At 29.8% G+C, this 18,908-nt stretch overlaps 1 protein-coding gene across 2 annotated transcripts in view; it reads right to left on the bottom strand.

Moving 5' to 3' along the window:
- LOC132753934 (uncharacterized) overlaps positions 1–18,908 on the bottom strand; it is a 120,887-nt gene that overhangs the window by 81,909 nt on the left and 20,070 nt on the right. Inside the window, exon 1 of one of the 2 annotated variants that reach the window (XM_060744494.1) lies at positions 1,700–1,897. The exons of the other annotated variant lie outside the window; for it this stretch is intronic. Coding sequence (XP_060600477.1) covers positions 1,700–1,782 — 83 coding nt within the window. The 5' untranslated portion in view covers positions 1,783–1,897. Of the gene's footprint in view, positions 1–1,699; positions 1,898–18,908 lie in introns of those variants that run through there. 2 annotated transcript variants of the gene reach the window in all.

The following is an 18,908-nucleotide window of genomic DNA, read 5'->3' as shown; positions in this document are numbered from 1 at the left end:
TACTTCATCCTATTTTTATATATTTGGAAGTTCATTTACCTACAGTATCATTACATTGATCATTAAGTTTGTTGTAAAATAGCTTTAATCAGAGTAAAGTATATAAAAAGTCAATACTTTAACAAGGGCGAAATCAATGCTTCATGGAAAATTTAACTATATGATTGGAATGGCTAGAAAAGATCATCAACACAATATTAAAATCACCACGCACACTCTTCTTGTCAACTGGAGAATCACATTGTCATCGGTCAAAATGTACATGCACCGTACATAACGTTAATTTCAAAATTATGTTACGAAAATTCGTCATTTTAATAGGACCTTTCTTTTAGACAAATGACATGTGATGTAAAGAAATAATGAAAATGAAATGATTCTAGGTATCACACTGTAACAAATCCTTTTTTTTGGGGGGGGGGGCGCGGGGCGGTTGATACAAGTTGTTTTAATTTTACCAGTTCTTGTTAAATGTTGAATTCTGCTTAAGCCGGTGCTAGGGGGCGTGGACGGTATTTTGCACTTGACAGTACCGTCCATGAACAGGCTCAATCAAACCGAGCCTGCAACATTTTCAATTTTGCCGCGTTGGGCTTTCTTTAGGGATTCCTATTTCACTCTATTCTATGTATTTGACAATTGTTTAAGAAAAAAATCAAAATCAAACAAAACAAAATAAGTTTAACAATGACATAATTATATTGAAAAATTATATAACACGGGAAATAAATTCATGACGACTGCATACATTTTCTGTAAACACTCGCGATATTTTGAACGAATAAATAGTTTGATATAGCACTTCTTTCAATATTCTTGACTAATCATCTATGGCATTTCTATAGATCAGCATCATGCAAAAGCCCATTAACAGACTGAACACGAGCTTGCAACACTTTTTTTTTAAAGTTATGCCCTTTTTTCTATTTTGTTTTGAAATACAATCGGACATTTCCACTTGATCAGAATAATTTATGTTGAAATAGAAAAGAAATTTTAATCGTGTTCATACTTTTTTCTTTCTTTTTACAATTTTATGAAAAGTTAGATAACATTGATAAAATATCTTCCTTAGCAATAAAATCTGAAGCGTATTAAAACTGCCTCATTTTTACGAGAGTCTTATCAGTTAAAGGGGAAAATACCTAACATAAATCCTAGCACTTTCTTGCATGGGTTGTAAACAGTAGCAAATATACAAAACATACACGTCATTGGATCCGGTGATATTGAAGAAAAGACTAAGGTTATTGGTATTAAAGGTTGGTATTAAAGGTTCTACAAACATGTTTAAAACGAAATAGTACTTATTAATAGTGGCATATCATAATCAACTAAATGTATCTAGCCTCTAAAATTTACGGAAAATGCCAAAATCGTGTATTTGTGAAATACAACTGTAACTGACGATTTGTCATGTCTGCAGTAGTATATCATTATTTTGTTTTATCCATGCATGTACTTTACAGTTCTACCATACTCCTTGGTAAGCAGAAATTTTATTAGTGTACTTAAATGGTTCTGGCGCATAAATTAACAGCTTATGAATTACATTACCTATAATATATGAAGTAGATTTTAACGATTAAACTACAATCTTAATAAGAAATATATTGTAATAACGATTGTATTTATAAGATAATGCTTAATTAATGTAAGTAAAATATACCATAATAATTGATACCATTAAATCATTTACCTTCTAAACGGGGCATGCGATGCCCCAATATATCGTACTCCATGTAAAGTAGTATTCTGTGTAAAATCTCTGACTGAGTCCATTATCCTTTTATGTTATCATCCGTTAAACTTAATACATGATAATCCATTCAATGCAACGAATTTTATATGAAATATTATGTTTATCAATAGTTATATAGGCGAGTACCAGAATGAAATCTAATATCATGAATTTGAACTTCTAATACAACGGATGTTTACCGGTAATTGGTAAAATTTTTGCCGGCAGAGCAGCGATTTAATACTTGGTATTGTCTTCCTATACGTGATAAGATATTGATGTATTTTAAACATGATAATTTACTTACACATCAATAGTGAAATTAACTTGCTAATTTTTTTTTGATTTTTTTTGTGATTTCAAACTTTTCAAGCAAAATGATTAAAGCAATTGTAAACTGAACTGTGTTGTAATAAAAGCAAAATAACAAAACATGAAATAAACCGAACTAAAATTTCAATAATTTAATGTTTGCGTGCAAAATTCCTTTCCAATTTACATATAATATTAATTAATTAATATTCTTACATTGGGCAATGAGTATGTTGTAATCAGAGCCAAAAATAGTAAAATGAATAAAAAGAAAGAAAGCAAAAAAGTGCATGCGACATAATGTTCTTTCCATCAAAAGCGTATAACAGGTGATACACTTCATACCCTTGTGTATTATTATTATTTACACACTTAATAATATATTTCATGTTCAAACTTACAACAGGTTGAAAACAAATTAATGCCCTACCCATTACTAAAGTATTGCGAACAGTTTGCTGGTTGACAAAAATCAAAAGATTTTAATCAATTAAATGATGATGCAAAAGGAAGTTCATATATTAACACATTGGTACAAAAACCACAATGTTCGCTTTATCACATTACTTCCTTAAGTATATAAAAGTTACGCTACAATACAGAATGATGCCCCTGCCCGAAGAACCAAATCAAAGCTTGTTTTAATAATACGATGATTTCTATCATTCTTTATTGTTCTTTGGTACTACATAAATTTCAATCTACGTTAACAAATGTATTTCAAATTTTTTAACGGTTGAATTGTTTCTGTATGGACTATTTATTTTGATTCTCTAGACAGGTTAAAAGCTGCTTGGCGTTCTTAGATTTAAAAAGTTGATACGTCCCGAATTGAAAAGAAACACAAAATCAAATAATTGATTTCGCTTCTAGAAGCATAAACTGTCGCAATGTTATCAGATAAATAGTGTTATAATATTAATTATATAATAATATAAAGCAGTTTAAATAAACTATAGATAAATGTAAAAAATATTGTTATTACAATATTACCGTTTACAATGTTTATTTAGAAATAATACATTATAATTGCCTGTTATAACGTGTACGAAGTTAACATAAGTTTTATTCGTAAATTTAAAAAATCTATTAGCCTCTTAACATATAAAGAAAACTAATTTTGATATTAGAATAGCAAAAAACGGAAATCCCTAGAGAACGCCCAAAACAACAAATTGAAGATGTTGTGCAGGCTCATTTTGACTGGAGTTTTGCATTCAACATTACATTTACATTTAACATCATCCATGTGATAAACTAGACCTTTACCGAGTGTCTTTTATCTTTGAGGTCACATGAATCAAATTTTTATTCAAACTGCCAGATACATTTAATATAGAGTCGATAACGTTCGCCAATCTATTATTATTATCATTATTATTCTATTGATGCAAATAATGTTAAGTTCAATTTATGAAATAACTAGCGATTAATCTTATGAAAATGCATACAACCCACAAAAACAAAACATGAGCAAAAGTGTTCAATATTTTCAGTTATCATTATAAACCAGTACTGCTTTATTATCATAATCGTCAGCCCTACTATTCGTATCCTAAACATAAATAAAAATATTATTTTCTTTCTTAACACGATAAAAATTAGTTTCACTTATTACTATCTATCATTCCAGATAATACCTTTTTAATGTACTTTAACTGATAAGATAAACACGGCATTTAACAATGTTGCATCATAGTTTATTCAAACTTTTTGTTGTACAAACAAGGAAAATATTACTGTAGCTTTCTGGAACTGCATAACAAAGTCTAGAATATTCTCTATGAAATTAGAAAATATAAGTATTTCCTTAATGATTCCTTACTGTGGAATTGAAACAAATAAAAAAAGATTTAAACACAATTAAGCTCGTGAAATTTAACAGCATTCAAACTCGTATCGTACGCATACTCAAAGATTCCACATTTTATCAGTATCATGTACAGACCGTACAAACTGATTCCGAGTCATAATCAATGGTTGATCGTGTTAATGCCAAATTTTTGAAATACTACTCCTGACTGCCAATTACTTTCTCAGTGATAAATTACAATTTTTAACCTTCATTTAATTGGCAACTTGTTATCTTTTCTCTTCTATAATCAAATATTTCATGTAGCTATAAATAAGGATTCGTTGGAAACTTTGATGAATATTACGGTTGGATCGGCAAGATACATTACTTAATATTATGGTTACAACATTTGAGAAATACAAATGTTCTGGGCGGTTGTTACCGGCTACTGAACACCAGTTTAAAGTTGTTTTGCCCAAAAATAATATTAGAGGCTGGAAAATATCTAGGAAATTTGTATATTGATGTGGTTATATGTCTTATATTTAAATTATCAGTTAAAAACTGCAACAACTCAAAGCATAAGATATCATTTAGCACATTCATGAACTTTCATTCAAATCATATCGTATATTTTCTTAATAGAAATATTTAAAATTAGAAATCTTAGTTTCAGTTTCACATTTTGTCACAAAGGTAACTGTAAAGTATAATCATTATGTCATAGCAAAACTTTTAGCAGACCAGCTTTCGGTTTCTGTATTTATCTATTTCATAACACGCATTTTTGAACAAAAATAAGAGTTCCTTTTAAGCCTACAAGCACTGGTGGTTAGATGTATAATACAGTGCAATAATATGATTCCATTGACAATATAATGACATTGACAAACAAAATAATAGAATAAAAGATATAAGATACCTTCTTGCAAATGTTCAATATGTTCATATGCAGCTCCATAACGAAGCACAGATGTCTGTAATGAGGTAAAAATCCTTGACATGTACGTTACATTACATCATCAATAACAGGTGATGCACTTGAATAAGTAAGGTTATTGAGTTTAACTTTATATTGCGATATGTTTTAACTTTCATGTTTTGTTTGCTTGTTTGTTTGTGTAGTTTTATGCAAATTGTAGCAAATGGTTTGGTCATTTCTCATTTACTTATGCTGATTACCGTTCCAAGGCACGTTATGCCTGGGAAATCATCTTTTTAGTTCTTAGAATGGTCAAATATGTGCTAAAAATTATGTTTTAAAAGTGGATTTAGAGCATGTTAGATGTTTAACTAGTTCTGTAATTACAAAATATGATAAACAAGATCAACAAGGAAAGGCGGCGTTCAATGGACGCAACCCCAAGTTTGTGTCGCTACGGTAGCAAAATGTTAACGAAGTAAAAAGTTACCTTCCATACATAATATTAAAACACTATAATTACGAGTATACCAAATGAAAAAGAGCTTAAAAAGTTAAAGATAATACATTTACAAGGCCAATTAGTAACGTTTTGGAAACTGTTTCAAGATATCAAAAACAAACAAAAAATATTAAACATCAAAAATGGAAAGCATTTTGAGGGTTTAATGGACATTTAACTGTTTAAAAAGAAGATGAATAAAAGGTCGATCAAAAAGACAGCAATGATATCAAAGACACTCGGTTTTATATAAAAATTATATCATACTGAAACAGCAAACAACGTCCTAATTTAATGACTTGCCATCCTCAGACAGTGAATTAGCAGTGATTGGATTGAAAATATATTTTGTGTGCCGCTAAGGGCACATGCAATAACGAAACTAGATTATCTTCACACAGTATTGCTGCCAATTCTACACTTTATCGGGACTGTGTTTCATGAACGATGCACACCTATCCCCTGTTGATTTTAATATTTATATTTTAGTTGCATTTGTTCTCATCTGACATGCTTATAATTGCCAATAAAACTTGTTCAGAATCATGATCAAGTGATGCTAACTTGTCTTTTACTGTGTCAGATGACCGAAATCAATATATAAAATCGCTTTTTATGGCTTTGTTAAAGTTCAGCTAGGTTACTGCTGTACCTTATGTCGGTTTTTCAGCCCACTCCTTCCTAATGCAGAAAATAGATTAAAAATTAAACAGAACCCCTAAGGAATCCCATAAAGGCAACATTTAAAATGTTGCAAACTCGGTTTGATTGCGTCTGTTCATGGAGCTTAAAAGATCACAAGAAACTGCTGTTCTCAAACATAGGAAAGTGACATGTGTGTTCGTTAAACGCTGCCTCTTCATTGTTGATATTGTTTTACATATTCTGTGAAATATCTGACTGACATTACAAAAAGATCGGGAAAAACAGAAATCTGAGAAGTAAAGAAACGGGAAGTGCTTGTCTGTATTGATAAAACAGCTTATAGTCATTGGGAACCATTGAGCTTTGGTTAAAAATTGCCCGCCGATAACTCATATTAATGATGTTCTTTAGACAAACCATTTTTATGTTAAGTTATGTCACCAAAGCATTGCTTTCATCACAATTTGCAGTACATTTGTCTACATTTAGAAATATTGATGCAATGAACCTGGCAAAAACTCCTGAAACAGCTAGATCTGTTGGCTTATGAATCAATTGACTATGGCCAAAGAGAAATGTTTGAGTTGGTTGTTCGATTTGACTATAATGATAAATAAACAAGGAAGAGAGCGACATTAATTTAACGGGGCCTACCGAAAGACCCGTGTGGCTTAATACTGTTGGGGGCTAAGTTAAGTGAATGTCGCTATATCTTGTTTATCTTTCCTGTCATAAAATATCATTCTTTGTAGACTTCTCCAGACAATCTGCAAAATGAATTCTTCCCGATACTTAGCTAATGAAGATGTCTTACTTTTTTAATCTCTATAGAAAAGAACAGCAGCAAAAATAATTTCAAAAGATATATTAAAAAAACAAGAATACAGATCAACAAGGCAAATGCAACGTTCACAGGACGCACCCCCCCCCCCCCCACCGACACACTCAAGTAGGGCACCCAGAAGGCACCAAACAAAAACCTGGAGTGGAAATAAGGGTGAAAGGAGTTGGGCATGTAATGTGAAATAATATAAACTAAAACTGGATAGGCAAAGAAAGAACGCGTATCTGTATCACACATCCAAATAAAACTAACTACTGTTTAGAGTAAGACATTTTATCATATTTTATCATTAATAGATTTTCAAGTTGAAAACAAACAACGCCTTTGTAATCATAGTCATAAATATTTATAATGACTTAAAGATATAACTGCCAAGTATTTTGACATTTCGTTCCACGAGAGCCAACATTCTTGTTCCCTACAATTCATTACATTCTAACTCGCATGTCAGATTTGTTGAATCTGAAAAGATAGACAATATTTTCTGTATTACCAAACAATATATGTAACTATTGATCAAGTTTTTCTGGAACATTTTGATGGATAAGTTTCCTACTGAATGATGAATAATGCTCAGTCAACACATTAAAGGGCTCAAAAAGAGAAAAAAACATCTTAGGTGCTTTGTTCTGTTTTTGTTTGGTGTCCTACTGTGCAATTACCCGTGGTCCTGCGTTGCTGAGTCGTGTAGGGTTTGTGTTCATTGAACGCCACCCTAATCTTTTTTTATATATTTCCTAAGAAACAAAACAAAATTGAAAATGTTGCAGCTTAGGTATTTTTGCAGAATCTCTATTTGATAACCTGTTCATGCAGTTTCTCTATTAGACCAATAACCTTCAATGTGACACCCGAGTGCCATTCCAGGAAAAGTGGCGCATTGTCCCCAAGTAAAGGAATACAACGGCCCTAAACGAGAACAATGGACGAACTAAATAAAATGGTATTTTGAAAGGGGAAAACAGGTGACATATCCTTAGGGTGATTAAAACAGAATAATGGAATTTTCAAATTTGGAAGGCAGATATTTTGCCTTGAAATTTCAACAAGTATTTCAAGTTAGAAAATAAATTTCGTGATGGTTATTTTGAGAAAATTAAGATACAAAAAATAAAAAGGGAGATAAATTAGTAAAATTGCATTTAATGGTTATCCGTTCCTTTGATATGCATTCCAATTTTTAAAGTGAACAAATATTCTAAGAATATCATTGATGGTTTTGTGGGAAATTAGGCTTAACAAAAGGCTTAACAAGTTAGTGTAAGTTAAAGATTATCTGCCTTTTAGATTTTGTATCATGTTAAGCAAAACAACTAAATCGACTTAAAAGCTTAAATAGTTTCCTTATTAACTTTTAAATATCAAAGAAACCATGAAATTTTGACCTCAAAAACAGTATGGTTAAACACACTCAAAAAGTATCTTAATATTTTTCCAAACATCTGAAGGCCACAGTTTGTTCTTGCAATATTTTATATAAAGTGTCTCATGGAAGTTGAGAACTTTTAGGAAACTTGAAACAGTCACAATTAGCATATTCATATTAAATTAACAAGCTATAATTATATTTAATTATTTGATCACTGAACTAGTTAATTTGTTTATTTAATAATGCATTATGCATAACACGACAACAATTTAAAACTGTGCAAATATAAACAGAATCAATACATACAACCTAGAAAATTGATTTAAAATAGGTTTCATTATAGTTTTACAAAACAGGTACTGTTACAATATTTGTTTTGGTCGATCCTCAATTAAGGGCAAATATTTAAAGACATCATTTTTATATACACACACATTAGTTTCGCATATAACTTTAACTTATTAGATCAAGCAATTGATATAGACACACGCCCTGCTCTTACTGCATACTTTACTCTAATTTTAAAATGCAAAGTATATTATAAAATTCCAAGGAGGTTTTCATCAAAACTAATACTATTATTTATAAATTTGAACAAGAATTGATATTCTTATATTCGAGCTTGAAGTTGATAATTATAATTTAAACAACTTTGAAAGGACTCCACCAAGTTTGTTTGGCATGACGGGATCGAGATGTATGTTCCATTCGATGTATGTTTTTACAATAACTTCTGTGCAAAATTTAAGATCATTCGTTTACTCCATTTTCCGAGAACTATTAATCTTGTCATGAAAAAGAACACAAAATAGAAAAGCGACTCAACCTGGGCTACGAATAGCAGAAAAGCACAATTTTCAATTTATTCCTGATTGTATGTTTTATTTGTCTTTTGCATATATTTTATTAAGTGACCCACTTGGTCTATGCAAAAATTCAAATGCTGTATTATTGTTATGCTCGTGGACCTCAATGAATTTAATTAAAACCACGTTTACGTGTTAAAAAGTGGGTACGTCTAGTATAGGAGTAATATTTTTTTTATAAGCTCATGGAAATCTAAAAAAACAATAATAAATAGCTTCTCCCGAAAATATTTTCAGTGATTTATTGACACATATCAAATTGTTAATAAGGTTAGGAGACAGGAGGAAATTTAGTATGTTCTATAATCAAATCATTAACTATGTTTATAAGTTATATTATTTGATATCAGTTACTTAATTTGACCGTCTACAAACATTGTTCAGATGATTCCAGGTAGTTAGGTTACGATAAATTTCTTTCAATCATCATATAGAAAAATCAATAAAAATTGTTTTCGTTAACTTTAAAAAGTATATACGTATCTTATGTGCGACTATTACCAACAAATGAAAAGTACTACTTATAGCCGGCCATATAATGCAATATCAGCATGATATTGATATATATTTCAAATGCTTCCTTACAAAAAGCAAATTATGATTAGCTAACTGAACATTGAAGTTCTTAACACTTCGCTGAAGCAATTTTATCATGTGTATATACATGTATAGACGCAGTTGTATATAACTTTTGGCTTTACATACATGAAAAAACCAGTATTGATTTTTGATATCAATGTGAGAAAGAAACATTACTTCAAGTATTTAACTAATCCTTTGATACTCGTATTATGGGAGATTGGAATTGTGGGAGCCTATATCTCTCGTACGTTATCATTATTTCAACAAATACATGTTCTACCTAGATTTTTCAACAAATACATGTTCTACCTCGAATTGCTGCATGTATTTATGACCAACTATTAAAAAGTAAGTACTTATATGTAATGATCTGATCACTTACCTTCGAAAATAGGAAGTTGAGGCGATGATGTAACGGACGCCGTGAAAAGTTGTTTCTTGTGTAAATTTAATAAAAGAATCCATTGTTTTTGTGAACACTATGTAGGTCCTGAATACGAGCACAAGTTTTACATTTATCCCTGTGGACAGTTCAATAAATTTCCACTTGTGTAGATAAACACGAGCTGTGTTATAACTATTCAATAATTCTGCTTAGATTCGCTATTCATCTTTGCAGATCAAATTAAGTTTATGTGTATAGTTCATTTACCGTTCATTGTAAATTCAAACTATCATTTGATAATGTTCCATGCCGCCGTTATTTAGCAATTTTACCATTTTATGATATTTGAAGCGCCAGCAAATACTTTGAAACGGTATGTGAGTTAATCCTTGTGGCAGTGATTTATCATATAAGTTTCTCTGTGATTGCACTGAACGTGATCGTTAGATTATTTTAATACATAAAACAACTTTGGTATTTGATTTAAATTGGTTAGAGAAAGCATTTCAATGTGTCATTTGTAATTTAGATTTCTTCTTCATTTTCTGCGCCGTATGTATGACCTAAACTGTGCTAGTGCGCCGTTAAACCAAACAAACAATCATCTTGGGTTATTCAGTTATCAAAATATTAATTGTCAATTTGTTCATATTTTTTATTCAGATCTTTTGATCATATCTTTTGATCACATATACAAATGATATTTTTATAACATGCTCAACTAAACAGAATCTGCAGTATTTTTATTTTTCTTACACTTTTCTTAAGTTCTTATTTGACTTGATTTAAGGAAGTGTTTGTTTGGTTTTGCTTCTTGTTTAACTGTTTTTAAATAATTTTATAATACGCCATTGGCTGAGGTTATAAACTTAATTATCATAACATGTTGTTCTCTAAACAATACCTCAAGGCTGAGATTATTCTATTATAAGTTGTGCTAAAAATACTTTTAGAATGGACTAATAATAACATTGATTTTGCTAGTCAAGCTTCCTCCCAAAATAATGATATGAATTAAATTCAAATTAAGTTAAAAACAAATAAATTCAAATTAAATTAAAAACAATTAGAACCAACTAGCTTCATTTCGACATGTACTCAGGAAACAAGTGCAAACACAATTCTTTTATAATTTTGCTATCAATGTCTAAATACTTTTTTGGGGGAATATATTCAAGATGGCGCACTTTACTTGCCATGCTTAAACCTTTTAATCTCTGATGAAACTTTTAAGATGTTATATAAGCTGAAAAAAGTTGCAACATATTCCCCAGAAGTTGAAAGGAGAATAAATACAAGTAATTTAAACACTAATGTTGTATTAATCAATGCGTTGTTCCAGGTCTTTAAGAACAATAACTTCTATTTGGCCTAAATTTAAAAATTAATTAATTCAAATCTTGTTTTTTATATTCTGGTTGTCGTTTCCGTGGCAACCTAACGAAACCCATCCGTGTCAGCATACGCAAAAAATATAGTAGGCTTATTTTTACAGGACGTTCATTACTGAGACGACAAGGAGCGTCTTTTACTCAAAAAATAGACTTGCTATCGCGTTGTTAACATTTGTATGATTTCTGTAATCGTTTCACTTCTCTGTCTCTTTTAGGAGTTGAAAAGAATTTCTTAATCTTAAATGATATTGTGTCGCCTTTTCTTTTATACATGTACTTCACTGTGACAGGCATGTTATTTAGGTATAAGTCATTTTATGTATTTTTGAGTACCATTTATTATTACAAATGCAACAAAAATGAATGAGTAATGATAGAAAATATCATCAACAAATTCTACTTTTTGTTCAGGAACATGTGTGACAAACTGCGAATCTATCCTTTTCTTTTGATATATTTGTAAGTGCAAATTTTCGTATTTGCAAAACATGTATACAGAACCTATGAGGACCAACTTTGAAATTTTGTTCAAATAATTCGTGTACAACATTATCCATTAAAGAGTTTATGTGATAAAGATAAGGATTACATGTTACATTTTTCATTTTAATTTTTATATTTATTTACAAAATTTAGTTGACATTTGTAATATATCTGCACTTAAACAATAACACTTGCACTAATGCGTCTTATTTATCTGTGTTTAGCAACAAGTGCAACATTTTATGTCACAAGGATTTAAAAACAACACATTTTCATGTAACTCTTGTCCGTGCATTTGTGTCAAATGTTTAGTGACGACACTTTTCCATTGAAGTATTAATGGCCTTCCTAAACTATAATATTAGATTCATGATTGATAACAGACTGTAAAGGTGTTTCTAAATATCACGCTATGAAGAATGCTGTATTATATAAAAACACGTATTTTTTAGATACTTGATGCCTACAAAATAAGAAGTGTGAAAACAATATATGGACAAATTTTGTCACACAATAATAATGCAAACAGATTGCGTACGTGTCATGTGAAACACATGCGATCTCTCACCGTTTTTGAACGAACATATCGGTTGCCTTAACACATTTTTCAATACATACATTGTTTGTTCTTACTATCTACCATCTATAACATGTGTATCAATATAACAGAAATGTCAAAACTGCTGAAAACAAGATAGTGGAAGTAAAACTTTTGTTTTCGTTCAGTAAGAATTGCTTACATTTACACAACTGTGGTTCAAATATTACCTGAGTTTGTAATAATATATATGTCCCACCCATCAAAGCAATGAAAGCAGAACATAATCAAAAGCCATCAAATTGACGAATATCTTATCTAATAGTTATGATATAATTATTTTCACCGCTTCTCACATTATCTAACAACGACTGTTAAAAACAGCTTATGTTCGTTATTTAATTCATTGAAATAAATGACAAAATGGTTTAGAAGGATTACCAAAAATACTTAACACGAAAATGTGGTGAATCATAATAAGAGGCTTATAATTTTCAAAGTTCTCAAACATGAATATGTCTAAAACTCAAAATTAAAGAATATGTTAAAAGCGTGTTCTTGTTTAATTAGCTGTAACTGACAGTATTACAGCATTATTTTGTAAATGATTTCTTGCAGATATTTTACAGATCATTTTTCCTTGGTATATATGCAGATCAGATATATTTATTTAAATATAGAAAACACATCGAGTAACAGCTGGGGATATTACCTTACTGTAAACGTATTAAGTACATATCGAACTCAGACAAAATTATCAAATTTTGACGGAAAGCGAAATTTTTATTTAATACATGTAATATCTTGATGTAATAATATACTGTATTGAATATACACAATGACATGAGACTTGTTAAAACAACTCAAACAATCATTAAAACAAACACCTTCTAAATGGGGCATTTGATTCACCAATGTATCAAACGCCATGTAAAGTAGTATTCTGTGTAAAATCTCTGACTGAATCCATTATTAAATTAATGAGATAATCCTTTAAACTTTAATGTATGATAATCCAATCAATGCAGCGAATCTTATAAGAAACGTATTTGTTATGGACATTTATATAAGCAAGTTTCATAATCAAATATAACATCATGAATGTGAAATTCTGATACTACGGATATGTTTACCGGTAATTGATAAAATCTTTACCCACCATGCAGCATTTTTAATTCTCGCTATTGCCTTCGTTAATGTGTGAAGCTAGCATTGTCTTTTGATAATGATACTTTGCTTAGGAATCGATTATGAGGAGATCTATGGTGTGGAAATGTCCAAATGTTTACAATTGTCCCTGGCGTCACTCTGTGATTTCAAACATAAAATTCTGTAGCAAAATGAACATGTCTAATTTGAATAAAAAAATGAATAAACTTTGTATGAGACGCTGCGTTCCCTATTACGGGACACATAAAGTTGGTCCTTTTGAATGAAAGAAACTGTCAGTTTTTTATGACCCGATGAATTTATATGTCCACCTATTGCGTGTAGAATTTTAAACAAAACATAACTACTTTGTGTGAAGTGAATCATTTTTATATTATATTATATTATATTATATTTATATTACAGTGTAACTTCCGAAAACCGAACACCCATGGGACTTGTCAAAAAGTTCGGATTTCAGAGGTTTCCGGAATTCAGAGGTTTATGATAATGTGGACAAGACTAAAACACTTAATATCACTAAATGTCAAGGAAGATGTGGCCATTTCTGTAATATCATATATAATAGTCTTTTAATCAAGATAAAGATGTGAATGAAAAGAATACATTTTTATCTTACACCTGAAAATGCTTTCGAATTTCTATCAGTTTGTAGAAATGTTGTTAATTTCATAAACTTACATATCGTCCGATGCTAGTTAATTAATTATTACATCAAATGCAATAAAATCCCTATAGACGTTTGATGCATACATTGTCCCAACTAATTGAGATTTAATCCGCTAATAAACACTTCAAATTAACTGACCGCGGTAAATTACTTTGATTAACCGCATCACTTCAAACATACCATTTTACAGTTTGTGATTTTAACGCGTGTCAAATTACACGATCACCGCTAATAAGTAAACAATCGATAGGGAGATTAAATCTTCCTGCAGAGTAAACATTCTCGATTTACAATGTATTTCACACCTTTGAATATTTCCGGTTTTCGGAGGTAAAATTGCATTGATTTGACTCTAATTTTACGAAAATATCGTCCGGAATTCAGAATTTAGAAGTTCCGGAATTCAGAAGTATTATATTAATAGAAAATAGAAGGGAAAAAATCGGGACCGAAAAAATTGTTCGGTTTTTACAAGTTTCCGGATTTCAGAAGTTCCGGAATTCGGAAGTTATACTGTATTTTATAAAATGTTTTGCAATTATCAATTTTATTCTAAAATTAATTTGAGCATAGTATATCTGTAAACATTAATGTTATCTTCGTAAACAACAAACATAACTTTTAATAAAAGCAAAACTTCTTATAATTTTTTATTACGTGGCTGTAGCAAATAACAGCAACCAATCTACAGACACCACCGCTTTATCTTAAAGTAATAGTAAAACCGGACATTTTTTCACCCTGTTTTAATCATAATAACATTAATATCTATTCTCTATATTGAATAATCAAATCATAATCTTACAAGTAATATTTTGTACAAAAGCTGGTTACTATAATAGCTTTCAGAAAGGTTATGCAATGAATTTAAAAAAAAGTTTTCTTTTTTTTCTAAAACATCAAATGACAAAACAATGAGTTGCTTATATGTTTTTATTCCAAACATGCATATGGGATTTGCTATCAATTTGTTAGAAAATAAAAAGCACGAGCATTGGTCTAAAATGGGAAAATGTTCAAATATTCATTAAAATGAAAAAAATGAATAGTTTAGATATTCTTAAATAATGTATTTTTGTTTCAGAACAATTTTTTATCAGCTATATATATTATATGTCATATAGGACCATATATCTCATATTTACCTACAACATCCATAGATTTGTTGTTATGTATGGTACTAAATTCTTTTACAAAGTCATTTATGGAATTTACAGACCTTCTATTATGAACTTATCCACTTTAAATGAAACTAATTAGTTAAATGTTTTTGTCAGTCATTTAAATTCCAAAAGGTTTCAAATATATCACTGTGCATTAGACAACTGTAGAGCAGCAAAGTTATATTCATAGAACATTAATCGACATGCGAGGCTAGTTGTCTGTTGTTCTGGTAGGTTTCTACATTTAGAAATAAGACAAAGGTTCCAACATATTGACAGATACAAGACAGTGAGTAATATAAACAGAAGGCAAATAAGAAGAAATATAGGCTTAAAATAACTTTTTCTTTATCGAAAAGGCCTGCATAAATGTCTCGTTTTAACTCATGAACAACTATCGTAATAGCAAACCTTTCATATGACAAAGATAATAAAATCATTTTGTTCTACTTCATCCTATTTTTCTATATTTGAAAGTTCATTTACCTACAGTATTATTTCATTGATCACAGGAATAAAGTTTGTTGTAAAATATTTTAATCAGTGTAAAGTATATAAATTGTCTATATTTTAACAAGTGCGAAATCACTGCTTCATAGAAATTTTAAATATCTAATTGGAATGGCTAGAAAAGATCATCAACACAATATTGAAATCATCACTCACACTCCTCCTGTCATGTTAAAATTTACATGCACCGTACATAACGTTAATTTCAAAATTATTTGCTACGAAAATTCGTCAATTTAATGCAGATGACATGTGATATAAAGAAATAATGAAAATGAAGTGATTCTAGGTATCACTCTGTAACAAAACCCTTTTTTGTGTGGGGGGAGGGAGCGCTAATACAAGTTGTTTTCTATGTGAAATAAATGCATGACGACTACATATCTGTCAACACTCGCGATATTTTGAACGAATAAATTGTTTGATAAAGCAGTACTCTCAATATTCTTGACTAATCATCTATAGCATTTCTATAGATCAGCATCATGCAAAAGCCAATTAACAGACTAAGCACGAGCTTGCAACACTTTTTTTTAAGTTATGCCTTTTTTCTATTTTGTTTTAAAATACAGTCGGACATTTCCACTTGATCAGAATAATTCATGTTGAAATACAAAAGAAATTCTAATAGTGTTCATTTTTTTTGCAATTTCATTAAAAGTTAGATAACATTAATACAATATCTTCCTTTTAGCAATAAAATCTGAAGCGTATTAAAACTGTCTCATTTTAACGAGAATCTTATCAATTGAAGGACAGAAAACTTTACATAAATCCTAGCACTTTCTAGCATTGCTTGTATACTGTAGCAAATATATAAAAAAAAAATAAGTCATTGGATTCGGTAATATTGAAGTAAAGACTAAGGGTTTTGGTATTAAAGGTTCTACAAACATGTTTTAAAACGAAATCGTACTTTATAATAGTGGCTAATCATAATCACAGATACCAGAACTAGAACTAAATGTATCTAGCCTCTTAGATTTAAGAATATGCCAAAATCGTGTATGTGTAAAAAGAGCTGCCATATCTGCAGAGGTATATCATTATTTTATAAATAATTTCTATTTTATCCATGCACGTACTTCACAGTTGAATCATACTCTTAGGTAAACGGAAATTTGATCTGTGTACTAACCCTAACCCTATGGTTCTGGTGCATTAATTAACAGCTAATAAATCGCATTACATGTAAGGTATGAAATAGATTTTAACGAAGAAACTACAATCTTAATTAGAAATACACTATAATAATCATTGTATTTATAAGATAAAGCTGAATTAATGTAAGTAAAATATAGCAATAATAATAATTAATATTAAAAAAATATTTACCTTCTAAACGGGGCATGCAATGCCCCAATATATCGAACTCCATGTAAAGTAGTATTCTGTGTAAAATCTCTGACTGAGTCCATTATCCTTTTATGTTATCATCCGTTTAATTTAATACATGATAATCCATTCAATGCAACGAATTTTATATGAAATATTATGTTTATCAATAGTTATATAGGCGAGTACCAGAATGAAATCTGACGTCATGAATTTGAGCTTCTAATACAGCGGATGTTTAACGGTAATTGGTAAAATCGTTGCCGACAGAGCAGCGATTTAAAACTTGGTATTGTCTTCTTATGCGTGATAAGATATCGTTGTATATTTTCTTAAACATCGATAGTGAAATTAACTTGCTGGTTTTTGTTTGTTTTGTTTTATTTACTTATTTATTTATTTTTTTTTTATTTTATTTTTTTTTTTTTGGGGGGGGGGGGTTGTGATTTCATATTTTTCAGGCAAAAAGATTAAAGCAATTGTAAACTGAACTGTGCTGTAACAAAAGCAAAATAACCAAACATGAAAATCAGAACTGTAAATTTAAACTATTTAATATTTGCTTACAACATTGCATTCCAATTTATATATTATTAAATGATTTATATTCTTTCATCGAACTATGAGCATGTTGTAATCAGAGTCCAGTTAAATGAATAAAAAGAAAGAAAGCAAAAATAAAAATTTTAAAGTACATGCGTCATAATGTTCTTTCCATCAAAAGCGTTTAACAGGTGTGTATTCTTTATCATTAAACACTTAATAATATATTCAAATTTGCAACAGGTAGAAAACAAATTAATGCTTTACCTATTACCAATGTAATGCGAACAGTTTGCTGGCTGACTTTATCAAAATATTTTTATCAATTCAATGATGATGCAAAAAGAAGTTCATATACTTACACATTGGTACAAAAAATACAACGTTCGCTTTATTACATTACTTCCTTAAGTATATTACAGTTATGCTACAATACAAAATGTTGCCCTGTCCGAATAAACAAATCAAAGCATGTTTCAATAATGCAATTTTTATAATCACTTTTTGTTCTTTGGTACTACATGAATTTCAATTAACTTTTTACACTCAATACATTTTTAACTATATAACCCCCTGATTCGGAGAGTATTTTTCTATGGCTTTGGCATATTTACAAATATATTTCAAATATTTTAATGGTTGAATTGTTTCTGTATGGATTATTTATTCTGAGTCTCCTGACAGGTTAAAAGCTGCTTAGTATTGTTAATAGATTTAAAAAGCTGATATGTCCCGAATACTCTTCGCCGCATAAAGATTTAAAGTAACTATAAAACTCATCTACGATCAAAGTAAAATGTCAAGTTAGTAGATAAGAATTTTGCAAGAGTGAAACAAGACATTTTGATTTTGCATCTGCTATTTATGATTTATTAGGATACATTTACTACGAGACAGATTCTCTATATAACTTTTGACTTAAAATTTATCTTGATCTTATGACCGTAGCAATCATCGCTATAAAATGATTAGTAATGTTGATGTTATTTGCTCTCTTTATTTCGTTGTTAATTGCATAACTGTTGATTAGATAATTTCAATTTCTTCCACAGAGCAGTACGAAAATACTCATTTGTGAATGTTTTAAGAGATGTATTAATCTGTCTGTTGACAATATGCATTGAAAACAAATACGGAAA

The sequence above is a fragment of the Ruditapes philippinarum genome, unplaced genomic scaffold, assembly GCF_026571515.1.
Source record: "Ruditapes philippinarum isolate M1 unplaced genomic scaffold, ASM2657151v2 ctg279_1_1_1_1, whole genome shotgun sequence".
NCBI lineage: Eukaryota > Metazoa > Mollusca > Bivalvia > Venerida > Veneridae > Ruditapes > Ruditapes philippinarum.
The sequence above is the reverse complement of the archived record's forward strand: the minus strand, read 5'-3'. Positions and strand labels throughout refer to the sequence as shown.